The 16,033-nt window shown below is 59.4% G+C and overlaps 1 protein-coding gene across 6 annotated transcripts in view; it reads left to right on the top strand.

Moving 5' to 3' along the window:
• The window catches only part of LRP1 (LDL receptor related protein 1), an 89,062-nt gene that overhangs the window by 9,719 nt on the left and 63,310 nt on the right, over positions 1-16,033 (top strand). For 5 of the 6 annotated variants that reach the window (XR_008729883.1, XM_055696547.1, XM_055696545.1 and 2 more), the window contains exons 2-3: positions 7,990-8,112; positions 15,034-15,171. Coding sequence is in view for 5 of the 6 variants with exons in the window: in XM_055696547.1 (XP_055552522.1) it covers positions 7,990-8,112; positions 15,034-15,171 (261 nt within the window). In the remaining variant the exon portion in view is untranslated. The remainder of the gene's footprint in view (positions 1-7,989; positions 8,113-15,033; positions 15,172-16,033) is intronic. The other variant, XM_055696548.1, reaches the window with a different exon arrangement.

Raw genomic sequence — 16,033 nt, 5'->3', positions numbered from 1 at the left:
TAGCTGCTCTGCTCCGTTTCCCCATCTCAGACAAAGTCCTTATTTGCGAAGCCAGCGAAATTGAGTTGACTAATGAATTAAGGCCAATGGTTTTGGCCTGGCTCCAGAGCTTTGAAAGCCTCGGCGAGCTGATGCCCATCCCGGGCAGGAGGAAGCGCAGCACCATCCTGCCCCAGCCAAGCCCCCGTGAGCTGCCTTCAGCCCCGGGCTCTGCTGCGGAGCTCCGGCAGCGTCCTGCCCCCTGATTCAGCTGTCCAGATGAAATGCCTATTAATCTATAATGTGCAATTGCTTTATTGCACAATGCAGGCAGGTCTCTGGAGGAAGCGTTATCAGCTTTAGCCACAAGCCATAAATAACTGCCTCCAGTGCAGAACACTATATTCTGTTTGGGTTCCCAACTGCTGAGGGTATAAACATCCCACTTCTTATTGCTAGAATAAATAAAGGGAATAAAACCTTCTGAGCAGGTAGAGGATGGGGGGGGCGGCTCTGCAGTAGCCCCCTTGGCTGGCAGGGTCTCCTGCCTGCAGCAGCTGCCCCCTCCCCATCCCTTGCTGGGGAAGAAGATGGGTAGGGGGGAGCGGGGCATCCCCCCCCCCCCCCGGGTAGGGATGGCCGCTGGCCAGGGACGGCTGCAGCCCATCCAACTGCACCAAGAGGACTTGAGCCTCTTTCTCTTGGCTGCAAATGCTTTTTTCTTTTTCTTTTCTTTTTTTTTTTTTTCATTTAAATTGCAGATAAGCTGCAAAACGAGAAAGAAATCAAAAAAGCGTGGTTCTTCTTTGAAACACCCTCCACTGCATGGCTGCAGCCTGCCCCTTCTGCCCCTCCCCACCACATTTTGTATGATCAAGATTTTTTTTTTCTTTTCTTATTTTTTCTTTTTCTTTCCCCCGTTCTGAAAATGCTGTGGGTTTGTTTCATCTGGTTCCATCTCCTGCCATTTTTCAGCTCATTCTTCTGCAGACCTCTCCGTGGGGCTGGAGGCAGGAGGGGGACGAGGGGGTTGCACTCCAGCGCAGATCCCTCAGCTTCTGAATTTGGTTTAAAATGCAAATCTTACCCCCCCCTCCTTTTTTTTTTTTTTTTTTTTTAATGCAATTCATCTGAAGGTGGCGGAGCTGCCGGAGCCCGGGAAGCAGGAGGGGAAGGGGCTGGGCGGGTGGGGGGAATGCATTCCTCCCAGCGCGTCCAGATTTCCTGATGCGTGTTCGCATTTAAATCATCTCCTGGATCTGTTTGAAGTCAGGTGACCGCGGTGCTGTCGGGGATGAAAGCAGCCCTTGGGAGCCACAAGATGATTTTAGTCCCCTTCCCCCTCCCCGCTGAGGATGGATGCTCTTGGGCAGCCTCCATCTTCTGTCCTCCCTTAGGGGCACGGTCTCTGTCGTCCTTCTTTCCTTCTTCTCCTGGTCTTCCCTCCCCTCTTGTCCTTTGTCTGAGTTTGGGTGGCAGCGATGGCAGGTCCTGCGGCTGGTGGAGATCCCGTCCCCATGGAGATCCCATCCCAGTGCACACGGTGGAGGCGTTGGGGGCAGATCTGGGGTGCTGGGGCTTCTCCCTTGCGCCCTGGGGTTGTGTCACCTCCCCCTGCGCTGGCCACAGGGATTCATGCCTGGAGGGAGCTGGGGTTGTCCCCGGAGCAGAGGGGGACATCGGGGGTCCCGGGCTCACCCTCCCTAACTCACCCTGGGGTACCCAGTGCGGGGACCTGGTTGCTCCCGGTCTTTGCTCCTGTGCTTGTGGGGCAGGATGGGTGCCCATTCTGTCGGGAGAGCCTGGGTGGGTGATGGGGGGGTGCGCGGAGCCTGCCCCGCGTGGGAAGGGGCCGTGGGGGCGCATGGCCAGCCCCTGGGGACGGCTGGGTCAAGGGCCAGGCTGTCCCCAGCGGGATGACAGCTCCTCGCTTAGATGCTCACTTGGGTGGCCTTGAGGGGGGATCTGGCAGCTGGGGGGCAGCGGCTGGAGCCCATCCTGCTTGTACCCCCCCCGGCAGTGGGCCCTGCTGGCCCCCACTGGGCCGGGGATGGGGGCAGACGGGGTGGGGGCTGCCGCTTGGTTCTGGAGAGCATCCCTGGGTTGAGCTGGGGGAGAGCAAAAGCTGGGGCTGAAGAACCGGGGAAGGTGCCGGCACGCTGCGGCGTGCGCCGCGTCAGCGCCCAGAGCTGCAGGTGATGGTTCCATCGCTTTGGCTGGGTTTGGGGTGGTGTTTTCAATTTGCCACCTCGGGGTCCCTAAAAATCAGGTGAGTCGCAGCAAAACCTGCACGGGAGCCCTTCCGCTCGCCTCGGCCGGAGCACGCTTGGTCACGGAGCCTTCCCTAGGGATGGCTGCCATGCAAGCGTCGCTGGCCAAGCCGCAGCGGGCTTTTCTTCTCAAAATTGTCTTTTTTAATGTATTTTGGTTTCTTAAAGAAGGTTAACGCCTCGTGATTTAGTTGCAATAGGCAGACTTGAAAGGAAAAGCCGGGGGGGGGGGTTGGAGGGGGTGAAAATATGTATTTTAAAGTCAATATTTACTTAACGATTGCAGGGCCCCCTCCCCCAGCCCAGCCACGCATACCTGCGGCTTCGCTGGCAGGACTGGCCGGGAGCACACAGCGACGTCAGTCATGGAAGCGGCTGGGATGGAGCAGTGGGTCTGGTTTGAATCTTCCCGTTGGAGGGGGCCGGGTGGAAGAATTGCAAAAATGCATTTGAACTGTTTAGGGATCTTGTATTTAAACGCAAAGCAAACAAATAGGCCTGCCTTTCCCCTGCTCCTTGGAAAAAAATGGGCCCACAAACTTAAGGTTTTGGGTTTTTTAAATGTCTCTATTACCCTGTCCAGCTCTTCGGAGCCGAAGGACCTGGCAAATTTGCATTCCTTGTCAGCTTGCAAATTTGGCACAAACTCCTGCGCCGCGCTGTGCCCCTGTGGTGGTTTGGGGTTTTGGCATCAGCGGCGTGGCTCCCGTACCAAACCCCAGCCCGCAGGAGCCGGGCGGCGCGGGCGAGGGGCACGCGACCCTCCCTGCTTCATCCCTTCCTGGTGCCTGGAGAGTCCTGAGAGCAGAGAAAACAGGAACAAACCGTGGGGTTTCGGAAATTCAGCGGCAAAGGATGGATGACGTGGGGGAGAAAAATGAAGTATGAGGTGACTCCTGCTTTTTGTTCATTGGGCGACTTGGAGGTTCTTCCCACTTGGTGCCGTGGGACCACATGCCAGGGCTTTGGGGGGTCCTGGGGGGGGGGGCACTGGCTCGGCTGTTACTGGGGAGAGTGGCCCTGGGGTTGTGGTGAGCTGCGGCCAAGTGATGTCTTGAGGGCCGAGTTGACAGGGACGGATGGTGAAGAGGAGGGACGGTGGGACGAAGCTGTGATGTTCGGCTGGCTGATGGGGACAGGCTCTCCCCGCAGAAAGGCAGTCGGCCAAAAGTGGCCAAAATTGGGCGAAATGGTAACTGGGAGCAGAGCAGATCGTAGCAGTAGTTCCCCTGCGCCTTGGCGTGCGTTGAGCCTTCGAGGCACGCACCGGCACAGCCGTTGTGCCCACGTGCTTGCGGTGGCGGTGAGCCCCACGGGGCCGCTGCTCGGCTGATGCCACCTTTGCTCGCTGGGGCTTCGCTGTGCCCCGCTCCGGGGTCCCATGGCTCCCTCCAGAACAACCTGGCAGATTTTTGTGTCGTTGAGGCGAAGCGCGCCTGTGCGGCGTTGGGAGCATCTGGCCGGCTGTGCCATCCACGTTGCCGCGCCCGGCGGGGGCACGCAGGGTGCCTGGCTGGGGTACCACAGACCACCAGCTCCGTGCTGCCCCTCGGACCCAGCTGCTGCATCCATCCTGGTGGGCGCAGGGCGAGCTGCTGGGGCTGAGCCCGCGTGCTGGGCGGGTTTGCGGCTCCCTGGTGCGGGAGGTGTAAGTGGGGTTTGCAAGCGTGGAGGGGAGCGGGGACGGAGACCTGGAAGGAATGCGGAGTGGGTTTATTTTTCTCCTTCTCACGCTTTCTTCTACGCCCCCCGCCCCCCCCCCCCCCCCCCGAACATCTGTTTTGCAAATCATGCTCATTCCAGTCCGTATTTATGGCCAGCGCTGTTTCCTTTGCAAAGTAGCGGCTGGCCACCCCCTCCCGAGGCGAGGAGGAGGAGTTGGGCTGAAGAGGAAAGCACAGCTTGCTCAGGGAAGGAGTTCTTTAATATTTTTGTGGTTTGCTTCCAGCCTATCTAGGTTTTTGTGCCGTACTCGTCTGTGCACTGAAGGTAATTTGGCGGCTGCTCAAGGTGAAGACCTCCTGCTCGCCAGCCTCCCAAAATAGTCCCTTTAAAAGGAAGTGTTGATTTCTTGCTTTAGGCAAAAATGAAATGTGTTTTGTTGTGTTTCTTTAACAGCCCTTTTTCCCCAGCCCACTGCACTCCTAACACAGAGCCTCGGGCTGCTGGCATCCATGGGGTGCTGGGGGGCACAGCAAGGCTCTCCTTGGGGTGCTGGGGGGCACAGCCAGGCTCTCCTTGGGGGGGATGGTGGGGGGCACAGCCAGGCTCTTGGTCCCCATCCCGCCTGGGAAGCCCCCAGCTGCTGCTCTGGGGCATCTGCTCCCACCCCGTGCAGGAGAAGAAGGATCCCTGTTCTTGCACCCAAATAGCCATTTTTGGGGCCGTTTTTTCAGTAGAGTTCCCCCCCCCAGTCCCCTTTGCGTTACTTCTGAGCAGGGATCTCTCCACTCGCTGCCAAAGAGGGACGTGTTTTCCGCGGCCGGCGCTCGCAGCTGTCCTGGCCATGCTCTGAGCCGGCCATTGTGCGCAGCATGAAGGCGCCTTTATTCTCCAAGCCGGAGCTGGAGCTCCGCTCTCCGCTGCCATTGCTGCTTCTGCTGGTGCGGCCGCTTGGCTTTTGGAAAGAAATTTGGCTCCCGGTGAAGGATGCATTAATAGATACCTTCTTTAATTGTCCACCTGGCACTGAGGCATCTCGACACTTACTCTGGGGCCATTGAACTCGCTGGGAACACACTGTGCGAGGACAGAAAGTGCGTGGGGTTGCTGAGAGCCGGCGGCCGAGGGGGAAGCGATCTCCTTCTCTCCCCTGCACGGAGCCGCAGTGGCGGCCGCGTGTGGGAAAACGGGGCCTCGTGCTGCCGAAGCCATCCCGATGTTTGGGGGTGGTGGAGGGGGCACAGCCAGGGATGGGAGATGGGATCGGGGGTGGCTTCGTGGTGGCTTGACATGCCCTGTGGTGCGAGGGGTCCAGGACTGCTCCCCAGGGTCCGCCTGCACCGTGGGAGGGACGGAGCTGGAGCATCGCCACCTGTGAGCAGGGTGTCCTCGTGGCACGTGTGCAGCCTGGTGAAGCGTGTGCGAGCCACGTTTCGGTGCTTGGAAGAAATCCCGCATGTCCCGCTGCTGCGGGGGGGAGCTGGCGGTGGGGGAACATGCTCTGCTCTGGTCCAGGCGCAGCTGGGGATGGGGCTGCTCTGCAAGGGGTACGTGCTGCTATTAGAGGTGACTCCTTCAGGCAAGGGACAACCTTCCACGCTGCTGGTTGAGCATCTCGGCTCCAGGATCGGCGTCTCCAGTGCAAAACGAGATCCTGTCCTGGCTCTGGTTTCTCCTCCTGTGTAGACGCAGCCCTGCGGGGCTGTGAGCAGCTGGGATGGGGCAGGAGGCTGGGAACCACTTTAGGGGGGGTTCGCCCTAATCCTGTGGGTCACCTGCTCCCCTCGGGGGCAGGTGAGAGGCCGGGAGCTGTGCTCAGCGCTGGGGGAGGCGGTGGCTGCTGTTGGCCCGCTGGGTTCCTGGGCGCTGGCTGCGGTCGGCTGGGCGGTTGCGGCAGCCGTAGGTCACTTTGTGGCTGCTGGAGACCTGGGAGGATGAGGGAGAGCAGGGAATCCGAGGGAGAGCAGGGAATCCAAGGGAGTGTCGGTTCTTTGCTGTGGTTTTCTTAATGAATCTTGCATTCGGTACGCTTGTGGCTGGGAGACGGAGGTGGAAGATGAGCTCCTCCGGGAAGAGGGGGCGGTGGCGGAGCCGGCTGCGGAGCTGAGCCGGTTGCAGGAGGGGGCTGTCCCCGAGCCCCCAGCCCTGCGCGGCCACATCCCGCTGAAGGAGGGGGACAGGCTTGGTCTCCAAGTCATCTCCCACCTAAAGAAGGTGTGTGTGGGGGGTCGAGGGGCGGCATCGGCTCATAACCAGGGATGTTTCATCCATTTTGATACGTCCAGTCTCCATCTTGATTGCACTGAGCTCCCTGTTGTGGTGTCGAGCCTTTCCCTGGAAGCAACAGCTCCGACACTACTGGTGCTGGTGCTTTGAAGACTGAAGCGATGCAAGGTTTGCAGGAGGTGGTACTGTTCAGTCAAACCAAATGACATCAAACAAAGCCCTTTTGCAGGTCTGAAGAATAATTAGCATCGTTACACGGTGGGGAGAGTTTCCTCCCACCCTTTAGGGACTGGGACTGGGGACCGTGCTGTCTGCGTCCCCTTCCCTCGCAGCATCCCTGCTGCAAAACGGGAGCTGCCGGGACCTGGCTGCAGCGTGTCCGTGGCAGGGCAGGAGCTGGAGAGAAACCGCGGCACCATCCCCGCCTGGTGTGCGCCGCCGGGTGAGCCGGGTCATGAAACGCATGAAACGAGCTGCAGCGGTGGCAGCGGCTCCCGCCCGTGGTGCTGCTTGCTGCGGCTGCGGAAGACCAGGGATGACACAAGATAAATGTTGAGGGAATTGCGCCTGTGTGGCTGCTTTTTGCGTTTAACAAACAGCCACGGTGGCGTTCCGGTAGGCTTTCGCGATTCCCTGCCTTCCCCAGGGCTTGGGCTCGCGGTGTAGAGCAGAAGCTGCAGTCGCTGTGGACGCGTTCACCACAGCGGCTCGCCGGGAGGAAAGTGAGATGCTGAGCGAATGGTGAGCAGATGCCCGAGCCAGCCGGGGCCTCGCCGGGGAGCCGCTGGTGCGGTGCATTGGGCTCGAAGCTGGCGCGGCTTCATGGTGCTTCGCCCCTTCCCCACTGCAGCTCCTGCCTGGGCCTGTGCTGCTGGCAGTGCCGCGGGGCTGCTGGCCCTGGGTGCATCGCGGGCGCAGTGACGGATGCGGTGACCAGTGGTGGATGCGTTTCCCCGCGCTTGGCGCTGCCCCCGCTGCTGCACGTTGGCCGCAGGAGACCCCGGTGTGGGGCCGGCCGCTGACAGCCGGGGGTCTCTGCCTCACCGCAGCCCTGATGCTTTGGCAAAGGGGGAGTCACATAGCCTGGGCTTGGGGGTGCAGTGACCCCCCCTCCCCACATTGCAGCCTGTGCTGGGGGCACAGTGACCCCCCATTGCACCCTCCCTCTCCAAGGTGCCAGGCTTGGCAGGGCGAGCACCCCAGTCCGGAGCTGCGGGGGGCACCGGGGCTCATCCCAGCTCCGCTCCTGTCCCGTCCTCGTAGTTTTGTGCTCTGCGCTTTTGGTTTTCCTGCTGTTTTTTGTTACGATTTTGTTTTATTTCTGCGTGTCCCAGGGTGGGAGTGCTGGGGTTGCTGCCACCCCCCTCCCCCGCGGGAGCATCCTGGCTGCACACGTGTGTTTCCTGGGCACAGGATGGATGGAAAACCCGTCTTGCTGCTCCTGGCGCTGCTGTCTTTGTGATTTAAAAATGTTACTTTTTAATTTGTTCTCATTTGGGTTTTCTTATTTTTTCCCCTGTCTTTTTTACTGTCTAGCATAGAAAATAAACTGCCTTTGGCTCCCAGGAGCTAATTCATCCAAGTTAAATGATCTTTAAAATCTGTTAGCGCATCATGGATCTCAGTTCCTGTTTTCTCGCAGTGTAATTAATGCTTCAGTTTAAATTTTCTCCTTTCCTTAGGGGCAAGGTTGATGGATCTGATGCCAGGCTAAAACTTTTGCTGAGCCATTAGAAAGAAATCAAACTAAAAGCAATCTAGTCCTTAATTTAAAATTATATATTTTTTTAAATAACTTGTCTTTGGGAAGAAACTGATCTTGTTTATTATCATTATTTCTTTTCTCATCCAGCACCGAAGACATGTAGCCCTAAACAGTTTGCATGCAAAGATCAGATTACGTGCATATCTAAGGGCTGGCGCTGTGACGGGGAAAAGGATTGTCCGGATGGCTCGGATGAATCACCCGATATATGTATGTATGCCTTTCCTTCCTAATAATGTTCTTTTGGTTTTATTTCATCCATTCTCTCATTGCATGGTCGTTCCAGGGTCCCGAACAGGCGGCATCGCACAACTGCTCTACCTCAGCTCCTGTTTCTCCCATAGCACCAGGAGCCCACAGCACCGCGGGGGGTGGGTACCACTCGGGGCAGGAGCCCAAGCCGTCCATCTGTCCGTCCTCCCTTTATCTCCCCAGCCGCTGCTCCAGGGGCCTCTGCCTCTGGGGCCATGATCCATCATAACAAAACAGCCTCCTGGGAACGGTGTATCACTGATTTTATTTTTGTTTTGGGTTTGTTTGTTTGTTTGTTTTGTTTCCATCCAAATTGGCTTACACGAGGAAGGCAGAGTCCTGGAGGCGAGCATGCAGCGAGCTGGGGCGCTGGGCAGGGGCTGCGTGGGGTCGGCAGCATCCCTCCCTCGGGTGGCTCTGACTCTGGTGCCTGGTGTTTAACAGGCGCTTGGGCTGAGGCTGGGCAGAAGGGAAGGAGCAGATCTCTGGGAGTCCTGGGGAACAGCTGGAAAAGCGACGCCACTTTCCCCAGATGTGTTTGGTGTAGGATGCTGTGTTGGTTTTACGCTTTTTGTGCTGGGCTGTTGGGAGCCATGCTACTGCAGCAGTGCCGGCATCCCCAGCGCTGGGGATGCTCCTGCCTCACATGGACAGTTGGGTCCCTCCGGAAGCAAATGGGGAACTGGGCTGGGTTAGATGGGGCACAAGGGCTGGAGATGGAGCAGGTGGGTGGGTGTCTGCGCGGGGGAGTGAGCCAGAGCCAAGCTGGGTACGGTGGGTGTGCTGGTCCCGCCGCACCACGCAGTGCCGGGGGCTCTGCTCCGGCTGGGCTGGAGCAAGAAACCACCTGGTTTTGTCCCGGTTTCTCCTCCATCTGACGAGGGAGGCTGTGCTGCCCTTGTTGCCTTGCAGGAGCAGCCTCATTAGGTTGTTTTACCGTGTCAGGAAAGCAGCTTCAGGATGCCGGGCTGGCAGGGCAACCGCACCAGCTTCATCCCTGCTGCTGCTCACCAGTGCCCAGCAAAATCCTCTCATCCTCTGGCCCAGGGATCCTTCCCAGAGTCCTGCTCCACGCTGTACTTGGCGTAAAGGTCTCCTCCAAAGCAGTTTCTGGTTCGGCACCGGGGTTATTTATTTCTTAAGGCAAAATGATGCAACCGTCCCCTCCTTGGGAGGGATGAGGGGGCTGGGATGGGCTGTCTGGCTCCAGTCAATCAGCAGCCCTGGAAAATTACTGCGGGAGGACTCAGAGGCCCTTCCCTGGCTGGAAGAAATCCGTCCTGATTGACGTATTCACTTGCCGTGCATGTCTGCGCTCGCTTTGCCGCCCCCCATCCCTAGGACAGGTGAACAGAAAATGGGCCCCTTGGATGCTTTTCCCTCTTCCCCTTCTTCCTCTTTCTTCACTGCGAAGGCACCGCTGGTGGGGGCTGGTAAAGTCTCCCCTCAGGATGGGGAAGGCAGCGCCGCACCTGCCTGCTCCGGCTGCTGCTGGCCCTCCGTGAGCCACTCCATTGGTGCCCTCCGCAGTGGGGTGAGCATCGCGATCCCTGCTCCAGCACCCCACGGGCCGGTGAGGTGCCTGGTGCTGGGAGCAGTGTCCGGCCGCTCTGCAGATGCACCTCATGCCCATCGGTGCAGCAGTTGTGGTCTCGAGGGGTGGAGGCAGGAGGATGCTCTCTGGTTTGCTCAGAGTCCCCCGAGGGCTCGGGCACCCACAGCTCCCACAGGAGGAGGGAGGCTCATTCCTTGGGGAGTGCGGGACCCCCGCTCACCGTGCACCCCTCGCTAGATGCTTCCAGGACAGGCGAGTGAGAGCCTCTTGTAAGGCACAGACTGAAGCCCAGCAGCCTGTTCTCTCTGCTCACCCTGCCAGCACCTGTGGGACAGAGCCCACAGGTTCCATCACCACCGCAGACCCTATGCTTTGGAAACACCTTCCTCCTGGGGAGTGGTTCCTTCAGCGCTGAGGTTTGGGGACCTGGAGGGGCTTGACCTTTCTGAGGGACTCCACTCACTTGCCCCAAGTTGCAGTTTTGAAGCCCCAAGACCTCGTTAGCCCAGGGAGCGCCAGGAGGACACCTGTGCCCTCAGGTCAGGGGCAGCATCGCTGCTGGTTCCTCTGTGCCGGTGGCTGGGCAGCGCTCGGCACGGTGCTGGTGCCCACCTGGGCTGGTGCTCAACTGCACCCACCTTTCCCATGGGCAGGGGGTAGGAGGGGAGGTTCCTGCCTGCTCCTGCCTGCTCCTGCCTGCTCCTGCCTGCTCCTGCCTGCTCCTGCCCAGGCTTGCACAAGCGGAGTCCAACCTGTCAGCACGTGCGTCACGGAGCCCCATATCTCCGGGATTGCCAGGCAAGCTTTTCTCACGCCACTCCGGCACCGGGGCTTCCAGCAGGCTCTCATCCTTCTTATCTTTTTGGCAGGGAGAGAATGACTTTTATTACTATTATTTAATCTCTTTCTAAGCTCAGGCTGCAAACGTGGCTCTTGCACGCTGCTTGGCGCACCCTTTCACGCCCTGGCAGCGCAGCAGGGTTATTTACATTGCACTAATGTACTCATGTCAGAGTCTCTTGAAACGCCGTCTATTATGTGTGAGGTTTTCCTCCCTGGGGAATCCTTTTAAGTATTTGCTGGCTTTGCTCACGTGTTAGCGGAGCATAGGAAGAGTTCCCTTCCTGATCTCGGTGCTGTGCTTGTGGCTGTGCGAGCGGCTCATACCCGGTTCTTGCCCAGTCGGTCGGGTTTTCAGTCCATGGAGCTTTCCTGGGGGAAAAAAACTTGGACAAGAGCCTCCCTCCTGTTGAAAATCAAAGGAGGTGAGGGGCTCTGAGAAATGAATTTGCTGCGGCTGAGCTACAGCCGTCATCTGGCCGCTGCATCCCGGCTGGCCTCATGCCTGGAGCTCTCCCGGCTCAGCTGGGTGCCCTGGCCAGGCTGGGGCTGTGCCTGCGAGCGGGACGGCCGAGCTGCCGGCGTGCGTTTCTCTGGCCGCGCAGCAGCGGCACCATTTGCTTCACCACAGACGTGTCTGCGGGTCCGTGGCCTTTGGTCGCTTGGCTGTTTGCGAGGATTCAGCATCGAACGGCCCATCGGTCCAAGGATTCAGGTCTCAAATCCCTTGTCTCACTGGGCTGGCCTGGGGCTGGACCTGTCGGTGGTGTGCCTCTGCTTGGGTCTGGACGTGCCTCGTGAGCCTGTTGTCTGCAGAGCCTTTGCTCTCCTCTTTGTGCGGCGCTGGCACCGGGCGCAGCAGGGAAGCAGCAGCAGGACCTTCCCTGCCTGAGCTCTGCCGATGCTCGGCTGCATCCCGGCGGGGCGAGTGGGACCATCCCGCTCCCAGCGCCTCCTGCCTGTTCCTCCTGTTCCCCCAAATCTCTGCCTGTTTGGGCTGTTGCCAAATCAACTACAGGCTGCATTTACAGGAGGAAGAATTGCTGCTGTTCTTTTTTTTTTTTTTTTCTTTCCATGTGGTTTTTAGAGGTTAAAAATTCCTGTCTAATTCAGCTCCTTGGGGTGTACCACAAGCTTGTCACATGTAATAAATTGGCTCATTTATTAGTGCGCCAACACAGTCAAAAGCAAACAAAGTGGTTTGTAGATTAATCCTGCCCTGTTTGTGATAAGTAGTTTGATCCAGGCTCTTTGCGGGGGAATAATGGACACGGCAGATCAGTTTTGACTGATGAACTGTGCACTTTATTTCAGTGCCTTCATTCTTTTGGCCCGTATATTGATACTACTTAATTAACCCTTAATTTGCAATTACTTGGTGCCTGGACCTGTTGTTCAGCCCCCCGTGAAAAATAAAAGCTGTGAGGTGGCACCTGCTAAGAAATTCTCCTGGGAATTGCCTGCCGGATGCCCTGGATTGGGGCAGGGAAGGAGGAGAAACCCATCGTGGCTGTGACGAAGCCCAGGAGCCCTGAGCTCCGTGTCTGCATCCTGGAGGAGCCTGTCGCCCCAGTGCCAAGCCAGTTGGCTAACTGGAAACATACTGGAATGTGCTTGATGCACAGCCCGTGTGCAGGGGAGCGATCTGGCGTCTGGAGCCCGTTAGGTTTCCGTTCCCCAGGCGCTTCTTATGCAAGAAGGGGCAGGCGTGTGCCAGCGGCCCCGAGTTAGTCACTTTGTGCAAAAGTGGCAATCGAAAGGGGAAACGGTGGCAGGCTGGGGAACGCTCCTGCAGCGCGCGGTGGTTGTGTGCTCAGCGGGGGCTTTCATGCACTGCCCCTGCTGTGGGAACCTCCTGCCCGTCTCTGCGGCAGCAGCGGCGTGCTGGGCTGCGGGGCGGCTTCTTGGAAGGTTTCATGCTGGACTTTAGTCCTGCGGAGGTTTTGGTGCGTTTGGTAAGGGCAGAGGAGGAACCCAGCCTGCTCCGTCGGCTCCTGGAGTAGCTACTTGCTGTTCCGTAGAGGGTTGGGTGTGCAGAAGCGCCTGCCCGGGATGAGCTGAGGGCTCTTGTGCAGGGCCAGAAGAACCCTGCGGTCTCAGCCAGTGGGTCCCACCTGTCCCTCATCCACATTCCCCTCCGTCCTTGCCCGGTGGAGTGAGATGGGCTGTTCCGCCCGCGCTCTCCTGGCTGCAGGCAGCACAGGCAGTGCAGGCAGCGCAAGCCCTGCCTGTCCTTGGGGCAGTGCCCCTGCAGCTGCCTCTGCAGAAGGGGCTCAGGCTACACTGGAGCAGGAGAGGAGCCACCCCCGGCTCTAACCTGGGTCTCCCGTTGGTGTGGCCAGCTCTGTGCTGCAGGCTGGGTGCCGGGGCGGCACTGGGTCATGGGGGGCGAGTCTGGGGGAGAAGCACCAGTGGAGCCCTGCAACAGGGTTGAGCTGTTGGGCTGGAGGCAGGAGCCAGGGCTGCCTGCGCCTGCCTGGGATGTTCGCGGTCCCGATGTTCTTCCCTGGGCTTTGTGGTGCCCCGCGGGAGCAGCACCTGCCGGCAGCCTGAGGACCGAGGTTAAAAGCAGGTCTGGTGTAGCTGGGCAGAGCGCGCCGGGAGGACACGGAGCCCTTGCTGGCCGGGGCAGGAGCGATGCTGGATGAGGCTGTGCTGGCACGCGGAGTGCTGGGCTGGACCCTGCAAGCTGCGCGTGATGCAACGCTCCCTCTCCAAGGAGAGTTTCAGCTTATTTAGGACAAGCTCCACCGGTGGAGTCTTAGATGAAGGTGACTGCTGGTCTCAATAAGCTGTCTAAAACGGGACCGTGCCTGGACAAAGCGCTCGGCGTATGATGTGCTGCCGGTGCCCTTCTCTGTGATCACCTGGCGCTTTGCCTGCCGTGAAGGAGGGGGTGGTCCGTGGGGAGCTTGGGGAGCTATTTCTGCCACCGTCTCAGTGATGTGCTGCCTGCCCTGCCAAAGCGAGGGCCAGGCACAACCGGCCCCTGCCTCCCCGTAAAACGGGATTTCAGTACTTCGCTTGCGTGCCGCCGTTGACTCAGCAAGGCGTGGTGTTGGCTCCGGCGAGAGCTGGCAAAACGCGTATTCAGCCCTAAAGCAGAACTTGGGTTTGGGGCCAGGGAGGAGAGGGAGAGACTGTGGAGGGGACTCAGGCTTTGCAGGGCTTCTGGTCCGCGTGCCGTGCCGGTGGGCTGCTGGCCCCGAGCCGGCACTGTGCCGTGGGTCACCCATCGGTGCGGCACCCCCAGGCAGCTGCCAAACTGTTAGAGCCAAGATGGTGGTGGAGCTTCTAACGGGGTTTCAGGTTGTTAATCGATTTACGGTGTGTTTTGTTGTTTGTCTCAGTGCCATGCTTCTTTTCAGAGAAGCTTAAAAATAAAGCCTTGCTTCCTTTGTAATTTTTCTAGTTTAATAACGGAGATTAAGTCTCCCTGGGTCGCGTAGCCCTGGCTCTTACTGGCCCCCCTCAAGCCGGCCTTACAGTGGCCCCCGAGCGGGGAGCGGGCTGGTACCTGAGCAGGGGGGTGCTTGGCACGGGGGGAGCCGGGGGGCTGGCTGTGCTCGGGGGGCTCAGCCTGACCCTGTGTGCTCCCTCCCCCCAGCAGCCAGGGGTGCCCAGACCCGTGTGTCCAGGCAGCCCGCAGTGGATGTCACCCATGGGAGCTTGAAATGGGGACTCTGGGGCTGCGGAGGTCTGGGGTCACCTTCCTCCTGGGATCCCGGCCCGTCAACCCGGCTGTTCCCGAGGGTGGGCACATGTCTCCTGACGGCGGTTGGTGGGGCAGGCCAAAGGTCCCTGTTCCCCCCCACCCCGGGTCTCCTCGCTTTTTGCACGATGCTCCTGCTCAGGCTGCTGCGGGGGCGATGGAAGAGGCAAAGTTCACACCAGATGGGTCGTGCCTGTCCTCCCCACGGAGCGGTGCGGGCAGCGGTCCCACCTGCTCTGAAAGGGGAATCCAGTGGCTGTTAATGAGCTTCCCCCAGTGAGGGCTGGGGGTGCGGGAGTGGGCAGAGCCCCCTGGTTTGAGCCTTTTCTGGTGACCTTTTCTGGCCTTGAGCTGCCGTGGCAGCCAAGGGGATTTGGGACTGGCCTTGCTGGGTGGGAGCTGCTTTTGCTCTGGGGCACGTGCCAGGCAGGGGAATCCAAACCAAGGAGGATCTAATGTATGTCTGGGCAGAGGGAATCAAAGGGTGTTCACACGTTTGCCACCGGCGTGGTGCTTGCCTGCTGCAGAAACGTTCCTATGAACATCCCGGGGAACGTTCCTGAACCCCTGCATCTGCCCTAGGAGCTTTTACCCAAAATCTTGCTGTGCAAGGCCACGTCCAGCAGGTGATGGTCCCTGCTGGAGAGCCACGGCACAGTGACGTGGGGGGCTGAGAGTTCCCTCAAGTTTTGGGTGTTTCCTCTGGGCGATGGGGTTACAGAGCCCTCATACTCTCCCTTTGGTGACACTTCTGCCTTCTGCTGTCTTGCAGGTCCTCAGAGCAAGGTGTCTCGATGCCAGCCCAACGAGCACAACTGCCTGGGCACGGAGCTGTGCATTCACATGAGCAAACTGTGCAACGGGCTCCACGACTGCTTCGACGGCTCCGATGAGGGGCCGCACTGTCGGGGTAGGTGTCTGGGGGGTGGTGGTCAGAGAGGGGCTGCGGGCAGGCGGGCTGCCCCACGAGATACCGCCCTTACCTTTCCCTGCCCCCACGGGAAGTCGTGAGAGCCCTGTTTGTCCCTGGTTTCTGGTTGTACGGTGTGAGCCGTGTGTTGGTTTTGTTCAATGGCTTCACACCCGTGCCACCACCGCGCTCGAGCTCCCCTCTCGGTGCCACCACCGCGCTCGAGCTCCCCTCTCGGTGCCACCACCGCGCTCGTGCTCCCCTCTCGGTGCCACCACCGCGCTCGTGCTCCCCTCTCGGGGCTGGGCACAGCCGGTAGCAGACCCTGAGATCAGCCAGAGCCGCTTGCAAGCGAAATGCCCGTCATTCCTGAGCCTGCAGGCCATTAAATAGCTGCATTGTCTCCTGGGCTTAAAAGCTCGGAGGGCTGGGGTTCTGCATCAGATAGGAGAGACCAGTATGGTTTTTTCCTAATTTCCAAGAGCTTTGTTCCCCCTCCTGGCCTGTCCCTGGTTGCTAATCCTGCTGGAAAACTCTCCCTAAACCAGTGGGCTGGCTTGCTGGGGCGCAGATTAGTCGCTCAGAAACGCGTGTCCTGGGCTGACCCCCGGGGCTCGGCAGCTCTGGGTGAGCAGCAGCCAATTCTTCTCCCCAGCCCTTCCCCCGCCTGGGGCTGCTGCCCTGCCCAGCCTGAACCAGGTGCGGACACCCTGCCCCAAGGGCTCCCTCCGGGGCTGGGATGGGGCTCCCGGGGAGCCCAGGGCGGCTTCTGCAGCTGTGCCTGAGCTGACAATTAATATTTTGCTAATAGTTCTCATTACTGAAGCGGGGTCTGATTTTTCACAGCTGGGCAGCACGTGAC

The sequence above is a fragment of the Falco cherrug genome, chromosome 19 (genome assembly GCF_023634085.1).
Source record: "Falco cherrug isolate bFalChe1 chromosome 19, bFalChe1.pri, whole genome shotgun sequence".
NCBI classification, from domain to species: Eukaryota; Metazoa; Chordata; class Aves; order Falconiformes; family Falconidae; genus Falco; species Falco cherrug.
The sequence above is the reverse complement of the archived record's forward strand: the minus strand, read 5'-3'. Positions and strand labels throughout refer to the sequence as shown.